General features: G+C 37.5%; 1 protein-coding gene across 6 annotated transcripts in view; it reads left to right on the forward strand.

Annotated features, from left to right (window-relative positions):
* EYA4 (EYA transcriptional coactivator and phosphatase 4) overlaps positions 1–14,460 on the forward strand; it is a 65,157-nt gene that overhangs the window by 30,987 nt on the left and 19,710 nt on the right. For 2 of the 6 annotated variants that reach the window (XM_062488829.1, XM_062488828.1), the window contains exons 5-11: positions 1,408–1,474; positions 3,409–3,551; positions 3,734–3,877; positions 4,750–4,829; positions 5,219–5,399; positions 10,958–11,094; positions 12,596–12,679. In XM_062488829.1, the coding sequence (XP_062344813.1) occupies positions 1,408–1,474; positions 3,409–3,551; positions 3,734–3,877; positions 4,750–4,829; positions 5,219–5,399; positions 10,958–11,094; positions 12,596–12,679 (836 nt within the window). Of the gene's footprint in view, positions 1–1,407; positions 1,475–2,383; positions 2,387–3,408; positions 3,552–3,733; positions 3,878–4,749; positions 4,830–5,218; positions 5,400–10,951; positions 11,095–12,595; positions 12,680–14,460 lie in introns of all 6 variants that reach the window. The other 4 variants (XM_062488826.1, XM_062488827.1, XM_062488830.1 and 1 more) reach the window with 4 other exon arrangements.

Below are 14,460 nucleotides of genomic sequence, written 5' to 3' on the forward strand. Positions count from 1 at the left end.
AAAGCCACAGAAACCAAATCCACACAAAATGAAATTTAGCAGATTTCTATCACAGGCAAACCCTCTATATCTTTTCAGACAGCAACTGTTTTATGAAATCTAATGGCACATATTTTAAAAGTTATTATCCAATTCTTCTTTACTTTCAAGCCATACTTAACTGCACATTTAAAAAAGAAGGTAATTGTTTTTCTTCTACTGTATTTTCCTTTTAAGTCCTACACATTCTAAATGCATTTAAACTATCTCTAAAAATATGAAGTTCTGTGTATGTTCAAAGCAATAGATCTGAGGGACGTTAATTAGGGCTGGATGTAGAAATGTATCATGTTTCATAAAATAGTTAGGAACCTAAACCTATTTGTCACTTATAAAATTCTGAATGTTCATTTCTACTACCATTATGAATAACTCAGGAAGAGGGTACACTTTGAAGTACAACTATGATTGATTAGACTAAAGAAATTCTAGTGCTTCACTGTGTACTACTTTAATCTTTTGAAAAGTGAATGAACAGCAGATGGCCTAATAAAGACACTCTGTATGTTTGCCCAGTATGGATTTGCTCTGAAGGGATTGGTTCAACACTTTAGAGTACATATATTTGGAATACATCTGTCTTAGTCAAGACAGATGGCTAAAGGAAAGGGAAACTTCCAAACACTTGGAATTAATCCAGTGTGAGCACTGCTTCTGGATGAAATTTTAATGGGTCATGACTATTGTTCTGTTAGCTTTCTTGGAAGAATGCAGTTGTGAATAGTATAGATACACACAGTTTGGCTGGCTACTGAACAGGACTGTTTATGCAAGCTTTAAAATAAAAATGCTGTTGTTAGGGGCTATATTGTTATTGGTCTGTTTATAAAGAATGGTAGTTGCTTTCTAGTGCTGAATCCAGTATCTTCCATCACCTAAGCTAACTAAAATTAGTTACAACCATATAAAAAACATGCTTTTCCTATCCAGTATTAAAATTGAACTTCTTGTTAATCTGAGACTATAAAGGTATATGTACATTATTTCAATCCCATGAAAGGCATTAAATCATGAGATTCTTTTTAACTACCCCTTTTAGTACAACTTGCAAATTTGAAAGATCAACAGTGTGTGGATCACAGGTGATGTATGAAATATATGCCTCTGCAATACACTCAGAAATGTATTAGTCAATTTAAGAAAACATGACACATCCATGCTAACTAAAGAGCTCTGCACAACAGTGAAAGATTGGGGAGTTTTCTAATTTCTTTGTAACATGTTGCAGTTCTGGTGACATCTCCTTCGTAGAAAAGCTGTCCTTTTCAATAGGCTTCTCTGTTACTGCTGTTGCTTTAGTTCACACTGTGTGGCTATGTAGGTCTCATGGTTTTTTTAACTGCTGTATTCTTGTTTTTTGTTTTGCAGTAATAACAAGTAGTGGCTACAGTCCCAGATCAGCGCACCAGTACTCTCCACAGATATATCCCTCCAAGTTAGTGTCTGCACCTCTTCTAGTCCTTTATAGACCTTGGCTGTGGGCAGTTTTGTGGTTTGTTGCAAGCAAGTGTTCAGCAGGAGAAACAGAGAAAAAGGAAAATTCTTAAGCCATGGTACTGACTCCAGTACTGGCTCCCTCTCCAACTTTTTTTTCCCCTTGTGTGTCTACAGAGTAAGATCCTGCTTTGTGCAGTATTGCTGCACAAGAAATACCCTTGAATCTGAGCGCACATAACAGAAGTAAAATAATCAGACTATTGCATTCTCAGACATCAGCATATTAATAGCATGTGCAGGGACTATATACAGATATATTTTGAAGAAGTCAGTTTATATATAGAAATCACAATTGCATGCACAAGTTGTATACTGGGGGGGTAACCCTGTCCCTGACCCTTCCACGGCCAGCATTGCCAAATGCTTCCAAACATTCCACAATCATGAACCACCCTTTCCTTGTCCCTCTCCGATATCATAAGATTTAAAAATTAAGTAAATTGGATTAGCTTTTAATCTTATTTTTTAAGCCAACGGGTGTTGTCAGAAATAGAAAATTTCTTCAGGCTTTTTTCTTTGGTGGGGGGCAAAGTGACTTTTGGGCAATCACACAAATCCAGGAGTGGGAACTTTAGGAAGAAACACCAAAGAGAAAAGCAGTTGTATCAAACTGCTCCAGCTGACAATATATTGGTTTGCTTCTCCTGTGATCAGTGTCGTGCATAAGGCTTCTTGATTCTAGTATGCCATCTGTTTATTTCCATTTATTTGATACAGCTATCAGTGTGACTTTGACACAGAGAAAACATTGATTCTAAAGATTTGAGAGCCAATTAGGCTCTTTCAAGTTTTTTTTTTTAACAAATTTGCATTCATGATGGTAGCCAAAATTTATTAATACAGAAAGTAGGTGCCTGAAGTAAAAGCCCTCCTTCCACTTAAAACAGGTTTTGGCAAAATATATTAGATACCTTTGGCCAAATATATTACAAGGTTTAATAGAATTTTTAATCTACTGTTGCAATTTTTTGGCATCTCTGTTAATGAGTAATCCTTTCTGATAGTAAATGCTGCCAACTGTACTGAATTAATTAGAAAGAAAAAAAATTAAAATTGGAATCTGAAATATAGTCATGGCTTTTAATGGCCAGGTTTCAGTTAGCATAATTCTGCAGAGTGTTTACTCAACTCTTGGTCCATAAAGTCTTATTTGACTTACAAAACAATCCAAGAAAAATGTTTCTCTGTATATTTTTGCAACTCTGGAGGGCAAAAAATTTTAACTTGATTTTATTCAATCTCTCTATAAAACCTCAGCATTCATAAATAAAAGACCATTTTTATTTCCATTCTATTTTCCTAGCCCATATTTTCCAAACATTTAAAGCCCATCTGGTTACCAAAGTATTGCTGTCAGTATTTTTCATGCTGCTCTCAATGGGTAGGATCCATCTCCCATTGAAGCTGGAGGCTACACGTCTGTTGAAGCAGAACCTACACGGATGACATAATATACTAGCTTCAACATTCACCTCTGTGTTCCTTCTGTTCTTCTAGTCCAAGCTTCCCTCTACTGGATTAAAAATGTGTTGGGGCTTTTCTAATGGATGCATTCCGATCTCGTCTGAAAGACATTAAATCCATATAAAGACATGCAGCAGTGGCATACCCCACCTAAAAGTGGACACAGTAGCTTAAGAATTAAATTGTAGTGATGGGACAGCATAAAATATTCACTGTGCATTGGGGAATGTGGGTCAGAGTGTCTTTCAGTTTATTTCAGTGGGGGATGGAATAAATCCCAGAAGACGAGCAGTTGGCAGAATAATGAACTGTCTTTGGACATCTTTAAACCTTTCTCTTTACTTTATTGCTTGAATCAACATACAAAGTATTTGTTGCCACAGTAATGCTATTTTTCCTGATATTTAGGCCCTATCCGCACATTCTTTCTACACCAGCAGCTCAAACAATGTCTGCCTATGCCGGACAAACCCAGTATTCAGGAATGCAGCAACCAGCGGTCTACACAGCCTATTCACAGACAGGACAGCCCTACAGCTTACCCACCTACGGTATTTGACCACTTATTACTTCACTTTACGTAGAACTAAAAGAAACGAAAGAAATGCCGGCCGGAATGTTATTTTTGTTGTTGTTGTTGGAGGTTTTTTTTTGCTTTTTTGCTTTCTCTTTTGTTTTCCCAACCGTAACAAAATATTTTAAAGAATCAGTTGAAAATTAATTTCTTACGCAGATTTGGGTGTAATGTTGCCAGGCATCAAGACAGAAAGTGGGCTCTCGCAGACCCAGTCTCCACTGCAGAGCGGGTGCCTCAGTTACAGCCCAGGGTTTTCCACCCCACAGCCAGGCCAAGCACCTTACTCTTACCAGATGCCAGGTGAGTAGCCACCTCTAAAATTTAAAGTTAAGTATTTCTTCCCAGTGCTAATGGGCATATGTGTGTTCATTGTGATCACCTGTTACTTTAGATCTGGTCATGGAATGCAGTCCCGCCTTGCACCTTCTTTTGGATTTCTTAGTGGAGTGAAATCCACTAACTTTTTTAGTGGCAGGACTGGAAGCACTTGTTATATTTACTAATATATACAAGTCTCTTTTCCTTGTTTTTATGTTCCTGAGTATGTGACATAATTTGATACTTGTTTCTCCTTGGATTAACATAATTTTTTAGAATTTCTCCTTAATTTATATTTATTCTTTCATTAACTATTCAGTTAATAATTCATTGATTACCCTGTGGTCATCAATAACCTATTTTATTTAAATAATTTTTAAGCTTCTTATACAGTGGCTAATCTTATGCATATTACAAACTGCAATATGAATGATCTGATTTATGTTGAAAACAAGGATATGCCTCATTACAGACTGAATAAAAACACCCAGATGTAGTCTTCTAAAAAGGGCTTTTTTTTTGGAAACCTAACACTAGGTTAGGCAAAAGATGAAAACAGTGTTTGAGGAGAGGTGAGAATGCAATAAACTGAAAAATACTGTCTAAATTGGTGAGATGACTTATTGCTGACATCTTCCTTGCATGGTGGGGAGAGGAATGTATTCCTGCATGTGTGGAAGTAGCATTTAATTTCTTTTAAAGTTTCATTACAATGTTTTATATTTCTAGTGGAAAATAAAAGTTGGGTTTTTTTTGTTCTGATTCATCTACATCTTAACATGGAATATTCTAATTAGAATTTTATTTTGATTCACAAACAAGTTCTGACAGTTAATTGTATTTCTTAATTTTAGGTTCTAGTTTCACACCATCATCCACTATTTATTCAAACAATTCTGTTTCAAATTCTACAAACTTCAGTAGTTCACAACAGGTAAGAATATTAACATTTTTGTTTGCCACTTACTAAAGGACTTCCGTAATTTCAGAGATAGCATGTTATTCTAATTTAGATCTGTTATGTTGAATGAGACTCACTGTGGTTTAATGCTGCTTTTCTGTGGAAAATGATCAAAATCTTACTGGAAGCCTAGTTAACATATTTTAGCACTTAAATATTTCAGCAGCTTCCCTGTTATTTTTGTAAATATCTTTAAATAGAAAAACATCCAATATTCTTATTTTTTTAAAAAAAAATCTAAACCAAGCCTTCAAAACACTAGCAAAAGTCATATGACTGTACACTTAGAAATATTTAATGGGGAAAAACAATTCACTCATTACTGTACTTAACTGAGTGCTCTGCTGCATTTGCTGTTTCAGGATTATTCGTCATACACAGCTTTTGGCCAAAATCAATATGCACAGTATTACTCAGCATCAGCATATGGTGCATATATGACCTCAAACAACACGGCTGATGGCACTTCATCATCATCAACCTACCAATTACAGGACTCTCTCCCTGGCTTGACTAGTCAGCCAGGTACAGATCTACATTCAGGTGAAAACAATTTTTGTATTTTATTCCCTGTTTGTATAAACACAAGATTTCCATATTCAGCTTGCATGGATATTGATATTTTAAGTTCATGCCTTTCAGAAAACTTTGTCACATAAACCACCCAAAGTAGGCTTATTTACTGTTTAGTTAGGATACCTGTCCAGGTTGTTAGCTAATTAAAGAAAGCTTTTTGCAGACTGAGACGGTTGTCAGTATCACTGGCAGTGGAACAGTGCTGTTTCCACCTACACATTCTGAAGTATTGCTGTAAAGAATTTAAAATGAGATACCATTTTTCATTTAATTATGCCTCAGCCATGCTGGCAAGAACACATGGGCTTTATTCAAATGTGTACAAGCCATGCTTGCTAATTCACTAATTTAAGTAACCAAGAATAGAGAAATTAATTATTAGCACCATAGAAAAATGGTATTGACGTAGTTGAATTTGCAAGAAGAGCATGATCGGGAGACATGAGGAGGCTCCCTTTTCCTGCCCAGCCCTGCCCTCTTGTGCACAGCCACCACAGCACAGTAGCCTGCTGCTTGTATTCCTAGGACATCCGTGGAGTACTGGTAGTGGCAGTTCTTCATTTTTCTTCACCACTCTTAGAGCAGTCTCTTTCAGGGACCCCAGTTTCACTCAGCCAGCATGGGCAGTGTCTGCTGTGCCCACAGACCATGAGCATTTCTGAAAATGCTAACAAACTGGCTTTTGGATTGGGCTCTGAATGGGGGAGGCATTTATGCTTTAGTCACAAAATCACCTTATTGCATAAATCTTCCTAACAACTGCACCATCTTATTGAAAAATACTGTAGAAAGTATTATTATTGTAATGAATTTGTACAAAGGAAAGGTAACAATGTGTAGAAATGTATAAGGGCTCACACAAAATATAAACTACTTAAATTTGCTAAAAATGGAATTTTAACTAAATTAGTTGAAATTTTTCCTACCCAAATGTTTCCCTCAGGCTGATTTTTAAAGTGTAATAGTGCATGTGTTTGTGGGTGTATGTTTGGGGTATGGTATGGTATGGTATGGTATGGTATGGTATGGTATGGATATGGATATGGATATGGATATGGATATGGATTGGTGATGGAGAGACACATATTCCATTGATTTTTGAGGAAAAGTGAAATGCTATTCAGTAGACTCAGAATGCAAATCTTAGAAGAACCTAAAAATAATGTGAAATTTCAATAGGTGGATGATATCCATAACAGACACAAATCAGACACAAATCTAAAGAATTTTTAAAAGAGTATGGAGTATACTCACAAGTGATAAGTTATGTTTTGATAACTGTATGTGCTGTGTACTTTTACTTGCTGCTTTGCTGTTCCTTCATATTCTTATTTGAGAAAATCTGAGAGTTTCCCATGCTGTTTCTCCCCTCGGTGTCTGTTTCCTAGAAATGCTGTGTAAATGCATCATGTATTATTACAAGTACCATTAGTATTGAATAGAATTGGCAAAAAAAAAAGGGAATCTTAAATAGTTTGAACATGTTGAAAAAGTATTGAAGGCTTCACATCTGTGAAACAGTAAAGATTTTTCTTGGTTGTGGATTGTTTAAGCGTATGAACTTGTTCTCTTGTTAAGTAGGTTGTGCATCTGAGTTTAACAAATCCACCCCCATCTGCTCCTTATTTCTGTGAAGTGTTGCAGTGATCATGCGACCCTCTGCTGAGAGTGAAACACCCACTTTGTGAATGCATGACATGCCTGTGTCCTTCTTTGTCGCAGTAAAAATAAATTTCTGTTGGTGAGGGGCAGTGTATTGGAGGCAATTGCAGATATCATAGATCATACCGCAGTTCTTTAGCGCACACTGTGTTCACTTGCTGTCAAACAAGTTGTTAAGACTTACTCCAACAAAAACATGAGACTAAACAGCAAAGCACTTCATTTTTCGGGCATCTCTACTAGCTGTTAATTCAAATATCTAATCAAATCCTCTAGCACTATCCGCACACACAGGATCTCTCATTTTCATAACAAAGCCCCATCAGATCAAGGGTAAATACCAGCCACAATTTTATTTATTGACTGTGTAAAGAAAATGAGATGAAAATTGAAATAGACTTTACTCTTTCTACTACTCATGACAAGGAATAGCACACTACAAGTCAGGAAAAAAAGCAGGCTTGTAATGTTGAAGCTCTCTTCTGGCTGTTCTGTCTGGTAAGGAAATGTAATGAACGTCAGTCGATAAGGAACATATGAAGAGGCTCAGAAATTCATCCATTCCAGATCTGTGTAATGCTCAACTCCTTAAACCAGGGACTTCTCTTCCAAGCTTGCATTGAGCCTGCCTTGTATTAAGATTCTTCAAAATGCAAAATTACCACAGAGTGTTTGTGAGATAAATAGGTGTCTCCTAGGGCGCTAGGATAACTCAGATGGACTGGGAGGTGAGGTCTCAGGAGATAAGTACACTTGAGTGTATTTGATGAATACATGAGTACTTTTAATCTGGGGCAAATAAAGCTCTAGCAGAGAATATAGGCCTGGATAAAAGTTTCATGTGTAGGCACCTTGCTCTCACATATTCAGGGTTAGGGGAGGCAAATCACCATAGGATATTAGCTCTTGTTCCATTGCTGGGATACAGCAAAGCTTAATTTGGTACCCACCCTTTGCAGCTTCTCTGGGAGACGGCATTAGGTTTATATTCATGCTGCACAAACTCCTTTTTTCCTTCTTAGGTCATAGAACTGTGTTTTAACAAGGAGGAGGGGATGTTCACATCTTTGAACCAGAGGTGGGAAACAAAGTCCAGGATATGAAAGACGACCTCCATTTGTAATGTGGTGCCATAATTCCCTTTGTAACTTGGTGCTGTAATTCCCTGTCCTCTAACTGGAGATGCTGCAAGGTCTCCACAGCATGAAAAGCTTCATATTGGATAAGTGTATGAGTATGTATAAGAACATCTGTGATAAAGAGGTCATTCCATATTCTTGTTTTAACATTTTCCTCCTGTTTTCTTGGATCACTGGCACTGTTCACAGTCCCAGTGGGAAGAGGCTATGAGGTATATTTATTAGGCATGTGTTAAATATTGAAAAAGCTAAAAAATTTCAAACATTGTCATAAAAATTTCTGTCTATAATGAGCTGCAGTAGGAGCTCTTCATGATGGTTATGTTTTCAATACTCTTTGGTACTAGAATTTCTCACATTCTTTTATGTTACAGGACTGAATTTTTAGTAAGTTTTCATTTTGTCAGCATTGACCTAATTTCTAAAGCAAACAGGATAAGAAAAGTGCAGTTCCTCCTTTAGACTGCTGTAGGTAAAAAGCAAATAAAGCAATTAAGCCTACAGTTGTTTAAAAAAACGAGCACCACTGACTTCTGCGGTTCTAAAATAGATGCATACCTTGCATTCAAGTAAGAGACAGCTGCTCATTCTGATTTAGAGATTAGTGTAATGAAATAAAGTTGGCTTTAAATATCTAGGTTTTACAAGTAACAGCGATTAGTTACAGTACTGATTAATAGATAATTATGCAATCATGTACAACATTGACCCAAACAGAAGCCTAGAGCAATTGGTAATGGCTAATGCTAAATGAAAATTGGAGTTATTTACTTCAGTTGTTGGGTAATTTCAGAGAAGATTTAGAACAGGGTGTTTTTTTCTATTCTATTTTTAGTAGATTAGAATAAACACGGTCATTGAGAACAGATGTTTTAATACATTACTGTGGAAATGAGTCTTAATTTTGTTGCAATGTGTTGAAGGGTTATAAATAAGAAGACTTCTGTGGTAAGAATGTAAACATTCGTCTTCACTTTCTTTTTGTCTGGCTTTTCTTTCTGGGGTTTTGGTTTGGGACAATTTTTCCACTTCATCAGAAAAATCTAGGAAACTACTTTTGCACAGAACTCTTGCACATTCAGAACTTATTTTAAAGCCATTGTAGGTTTTTGCTGCGCAGTGATTCTGATTTGGATGCTTCTTGTACATTTGTAATTACCCAAGTACATTTTGCTGTTCTTATGGGGAAAGAACCAAGATAATGTGATCCTTATTGATTGCTTCACTGCCTTCTGTGACCTTGCTGACATCAACACCATGCTGGGAATAGAAATGATTAGTCAACAAGAACTGTCTCTCTCCCCATTCTGTAGGGATTTCTGCCTGTGTGTCTTGTCCTTTCTCTGCATACCTCCATGAAAAGTCACTTAGTCTCTTTTACTATATGCTTAATCCCCTTAGCTCTCATGGTGACCCTCACCTGGACTAACTCCAGTTTGACATTATCTCTCTTCTACTTGGGGACCCAAAACTGTGCATTTTTATAAATGTGGTCTTGCAAGTTCAGAACAGAGCAGAAAAATCAGTCTCCTTCATCTGCTGGATGCCTGGTAAAAATGGAAACAGAAAAAAATTTTTAGTAAGAATGGAAAAAGAAAAAAAAAACAGATTCCAATTCAAAATCAGATGCATCATAGATGATTTTTGGGAAATGTTTGTACCGAGTGTTAATTTATTCTGCATATTTGCCATCATGAGCACTTTTAACAAATATTACCTGTGGCCCAGAAATGCCCAATTACAGACAGCTCAAGGACTCTCTTGAATCAAAATCTGTGGTAGATGTCAGATCAAAGCTTTACCTTTTCCTCCATTAGTGGAGAAAAATCAAATCATTATTAATAGGATAAATTATGAAGGTGGATTGTTTTGTAATTTAGCACTTGGGAACCCTAGCCAAACTGCATTTATTGCTAGAGATTTTGAAAGCTGAAGATGCTAAGCTTCATTAAATGGATAATTCAGGGTTAGACTTCAGTGTGGTTAAGACTAGCTGTGCCATATCAGATAAAAGTCCCTTCCAGCACCTCTCTGTGACAGCCCACAATGCTTCATAATTAGAGAAAGTCGATCAGAACACAGGAAGTAGAACTTCATCCTTTTTCAGGTACCAACTGGAATATTGCATTTAAAATTATGACTTTCCTCTGGCAATTTATGGGCTGAGGTACGGTGAACAAAAAAAAGTGAACCTTACTAAAGAGCAGGTGATGTGGGAGGAGGTCATGAAGCTGGAAGATCATGGCTGTTCTAGATCATGGATGAGTGCCAAAATGTGTTCTGGTAAAAGTAAAGCAGGACTTGGAAATAAGTCTAGCTGAACTGAAAACATGGGAAATTAACTACTTTAATTAAAAAGCTCTTCGTGTTTTGAGAAACCATTAGTATGACTTCTAAAATACTTTCTATACGGATAATACTTTCTATATGGATATTTTGCCTGGGCTTGTGTGTATTTGTGTATATGCACATATATATATGTCATTTTAATTTTTATCTTATTCTGCTAAGGTCTGTAGTGTTTCGTTGGTAAAGTCAGAAGTGTGTGTGGCATCTACTGATCCATCTACGAAAGACAAGCCACATTATCATTCTTTCAATACAACATTTTTTTCATGTCTCTTGTCATTGAGTTTGCATACAGACATGTTGAACTTTGAGGAAAAAAACATTAATTATTTAAAAATCCAGCACTAATTTTGACATAAATTGTTGACTCTACAGGGGAGTTTGACACAGTACAGAGCCCCTCCACGCCAATCAAAGATCTTGATGAGAGAACATGTAGGAGTTCTGGGTCAAAGTCTCGGGGTAGAGGGCGGAAGAATAATCCATCACCCCCTCCAGACAGTGACTTGGAGGTATGTCTGTGGTAATTGATGAATCTTAATGTGGAGGTTTCTTCTGATGAAGTGTAAATTCTGAATACTGCAGCTGTGAAAATAGCTTAAAGCATTTTAAAAGACGTCATGGACTCAGTCTCGATAACTGAATGTAACAGAGAGCAGTAGCTGCTTTAATGTACATGTACAATGAGACTTTACTGTTCTGCATTTCTGTCTGCATGTCTGTCAGTTTCTTGTGCACAAATCTGTACTCAAAAGTACCACATTTTATTTTAGTTTTTGAAATAGGAAATCTCAAATATATCACTCATCCTAATTACATATATTTATGCATGCAATGTAAATATGCAGGATCATCTGGCCATAGCCTTTTGAATATTTAAGCGCCAGTTTGTGCTTGTGCTTGTGAATTATATCAGCAGATCTCAGCGAAGCACCTTACGTCAGTGGGGTTCTGGCTGTGTTTAAGTATGTGCAAGATCAGTGCCTTAGCAAAGAAATACATCTCCCTGATACATGGGATGACATTTTCCAGCACAGGTGACTTTTAGCAACAGAGTCATTGCAGTCGTGTCACTCCCGTGGTGGCCGTGCAGTGCCTTGCAGTGGCAGGAGCAGCAGGAGACAGCAGTGTGTGTGTGTGTGTGTGAGAGACACTCCAGCTGTGGCACCAGGGATGTGCTGTGCTGCCTGCTGGTGCTGTGTGTCCCCTGCTGCCACCAATGCCACCAGAGCAGTGCAGAGAGCCAGCACCCCTGGCCTGCCCCACTGCCCTGCCTTCACTCAACAGCCCTGGGTATAGCAGAGGACAAAATTGTTGCTGGGACTTGGCTGGCTACACGGCCCCTCCTGTGGCAGCACCTTCTGGGTGGGCTGCAGGGCTAGGAATGAAGTGTAAATGTCATTGCTTTTGTACAGAAACTTACATTTATTTTTTTCCTTTTCAAAAGATTTAACTTTTCCAGTGAAGAAAATTACTTCTTCTATTTCAGGGTTTCTTTTGGTTGGTTGGGGTTTTTTATTTGTTAGTTTTACCAGTGAAAACCAAAACGAGTGAAATTGAATGAATGGAACTGAGATAAAAGAATCTGTTTTATCCTACAGTATTATTTAAATTCTATATGGCAGTGGCATACAGCACTTCTACCCAAGATTTTGGGTATGCAGTAGAAATAAAAAGAATCTTGAATCAGTAAGACTTGCAGAGAAGTATCTGAAAGTGTTTATCCTTAACAATTATGTTTGATCCCCCATCACATTTCTGAAATCTGTATTGCAGAGCTTTTGTGAAAAGCTTTTTAGAGAACAAATAAGAAATAGTTTAAAAGAGTGTAAGAAGAGTTAAAAAGTTACTGCCTTTTGACTGTTATTGCTAATTTTCAGAGAAAACCTGCTCGGTTAATCAGCGCTTGGTTAAACTTTTAAGACTCAGCTGACTTTTAGCCTCCCTGGTTAGGGTGGTGGTGGGACTGTGATGTTACTTGTTCAATAATATTTTCCTCAATTCTGTTTTCAGCGTGTATTTGTTTGGGATTTGGATGAAACAATCATAGTTTTTCATTCACTGCTTACAGGATCGTATGCACAGAAGTATGGCAAGGTATGTGGGCTGTGAATTTTGTGTCAATTCACTGGAGCTATCTGTCTATGTTATTGTTTTTCACCTCTGTGCTCCTTATGGCTCTTATGGGTGAAGTTAGAGGTAAAGTGTACAGCAAATCCCATTTTCAGAGGGTTAATATGAAGAAGCCAAGGAGAGAAACAAGACACGGACCCTAAGTACAGTACATGATGCAGGGCTGAAGCAGATGCTGCAAATGAGAGGAGAATTTATAGAGGAACAAGGATGAGGTTCCTGACATGCGTTGGAAGAGACATTGCAGGGAGATAATAGATGAAGTGCACAAATGGAAATAACTGACAGTACCTGGAAGAGTAGAAGAAAGAAGAAACTGGCTGGTGGGTGAATTTACCAGGAAATTTATTAATAGGATGAGTAAGAATCTGACTTATTTCAATGCCAGCTGCAAATGTTGTTCTTTGACTCCCCACTTTTTTCACTGCATTTTTGGTTCCCTTGGCTGGCTCTGGGGTGAGTAATGTCAGGAAGTGAAACCCTCTCCCAAGTAGTTTTAGGCATCCTCTCCCCTCCAATGAGTCCATCAGGAGTTCAGGTCACAGAGCAGTGAGTGGGAGAGCAGGAAGAGTGAGGGAGGCAAAGAGAGGCAGTGGCAAACTGCAGAAGCAGAAGCACCAGGGCTGATGCTGGGAGTCCAGGGAATGGCTGCTTGGACAAGGTGAGAAGGGTCTGGTGTATAGTAACAGGATCAGACTAATGGGAGAGGTGGAGCTAAAAAGGCCTGGATAAAACAAAAAATCAGAACATATATGTGGAAGGAGGAAAATGGACAAAGGGGATGTCAGTATGTACATATGTAGTTTTCTTTGTGCTGTGCTATTCAAGTGAAATTAATGCAAAGGCATTTTTTTTTAAGAACATAACCATGCCAATATTGTCTTGGATAAGGGACTTGTTTAGCATGTTTTCAGCATCATTATTCCAGCCAGCATCAGATGCTTAAGAAAAGGATGTGAGAAACGGTACATTGCAGAAATGCTTTTCATAACCTCCTCCCTACCAGTGGGTTAGAAACATCCAAAGCCAGAACCTGTGGATTATAACCAGAGATGGGCAGTCTTCCATGCAATCAACCTTTCATGGTTATTAAAAGAAGAAAGTTAACAGGAAAAGTCACAGGCCAAGTGCAAAATCTAAATTTCTGGAGTGCTAAGATAAGGATAGATACTCATGTCTTGTAAAAAACAGCCTTCCTTGCTTTGTGGTTTCACAGTGCCAGATCTGTGCACTTTTCAGTACTCTGTCAAAAAGTCCTCTTCTGCTATTTTTCAGACATTGTAACAGCAGTGACTTTGTCAGAACCATTTGCAACTAATAGTTATCAAAACAAGAGAGAAACCTAGCTGAACATGAACTTTTGTATCACTTTGAGAGCAGCATAGACTACCACAGGGCTTACTGAATTGTCACAGTGATAAAGTTATTCCTTTCATTCTTTTTTGATTGAGCTCTTTGTATGTTTCCTAAATCAACTGTAACACATAGTTTTAAACATCAGAGCACATTTTTGTAGCTCACAAAACATCTGTGGATAACTTTGAAAACTGTCTTGGAAACAGCAACAGAAACGTAATTCCTTTTTGTATATTAATACTGGCATACTAACAGACAGTAGTACTGACAACAGATAAAGTCTTCTATAAACCAAAATTGTCTCAAGGGTTAGTGAAATTAATGTAGTTATATTGGTGAGATCAACATCAGTAAACAAACGTCGTGGGCAACAATGAAGCAAAAGGTGT

The sequence above is a fragment of the Cinclus cinclus genome, chromosome 3 (genome assembly GCF_963662255.1).
Source record: "Cinclus cinclus chromosome 3, bCinCin1.1, whole genome shotgun sequence".
Lineage (NCBI taxonomy): Eukaryota > Metazoa > Chordata > Aves > Passeriformes > Cinclidae > Cinclus > Cinclus cinclus.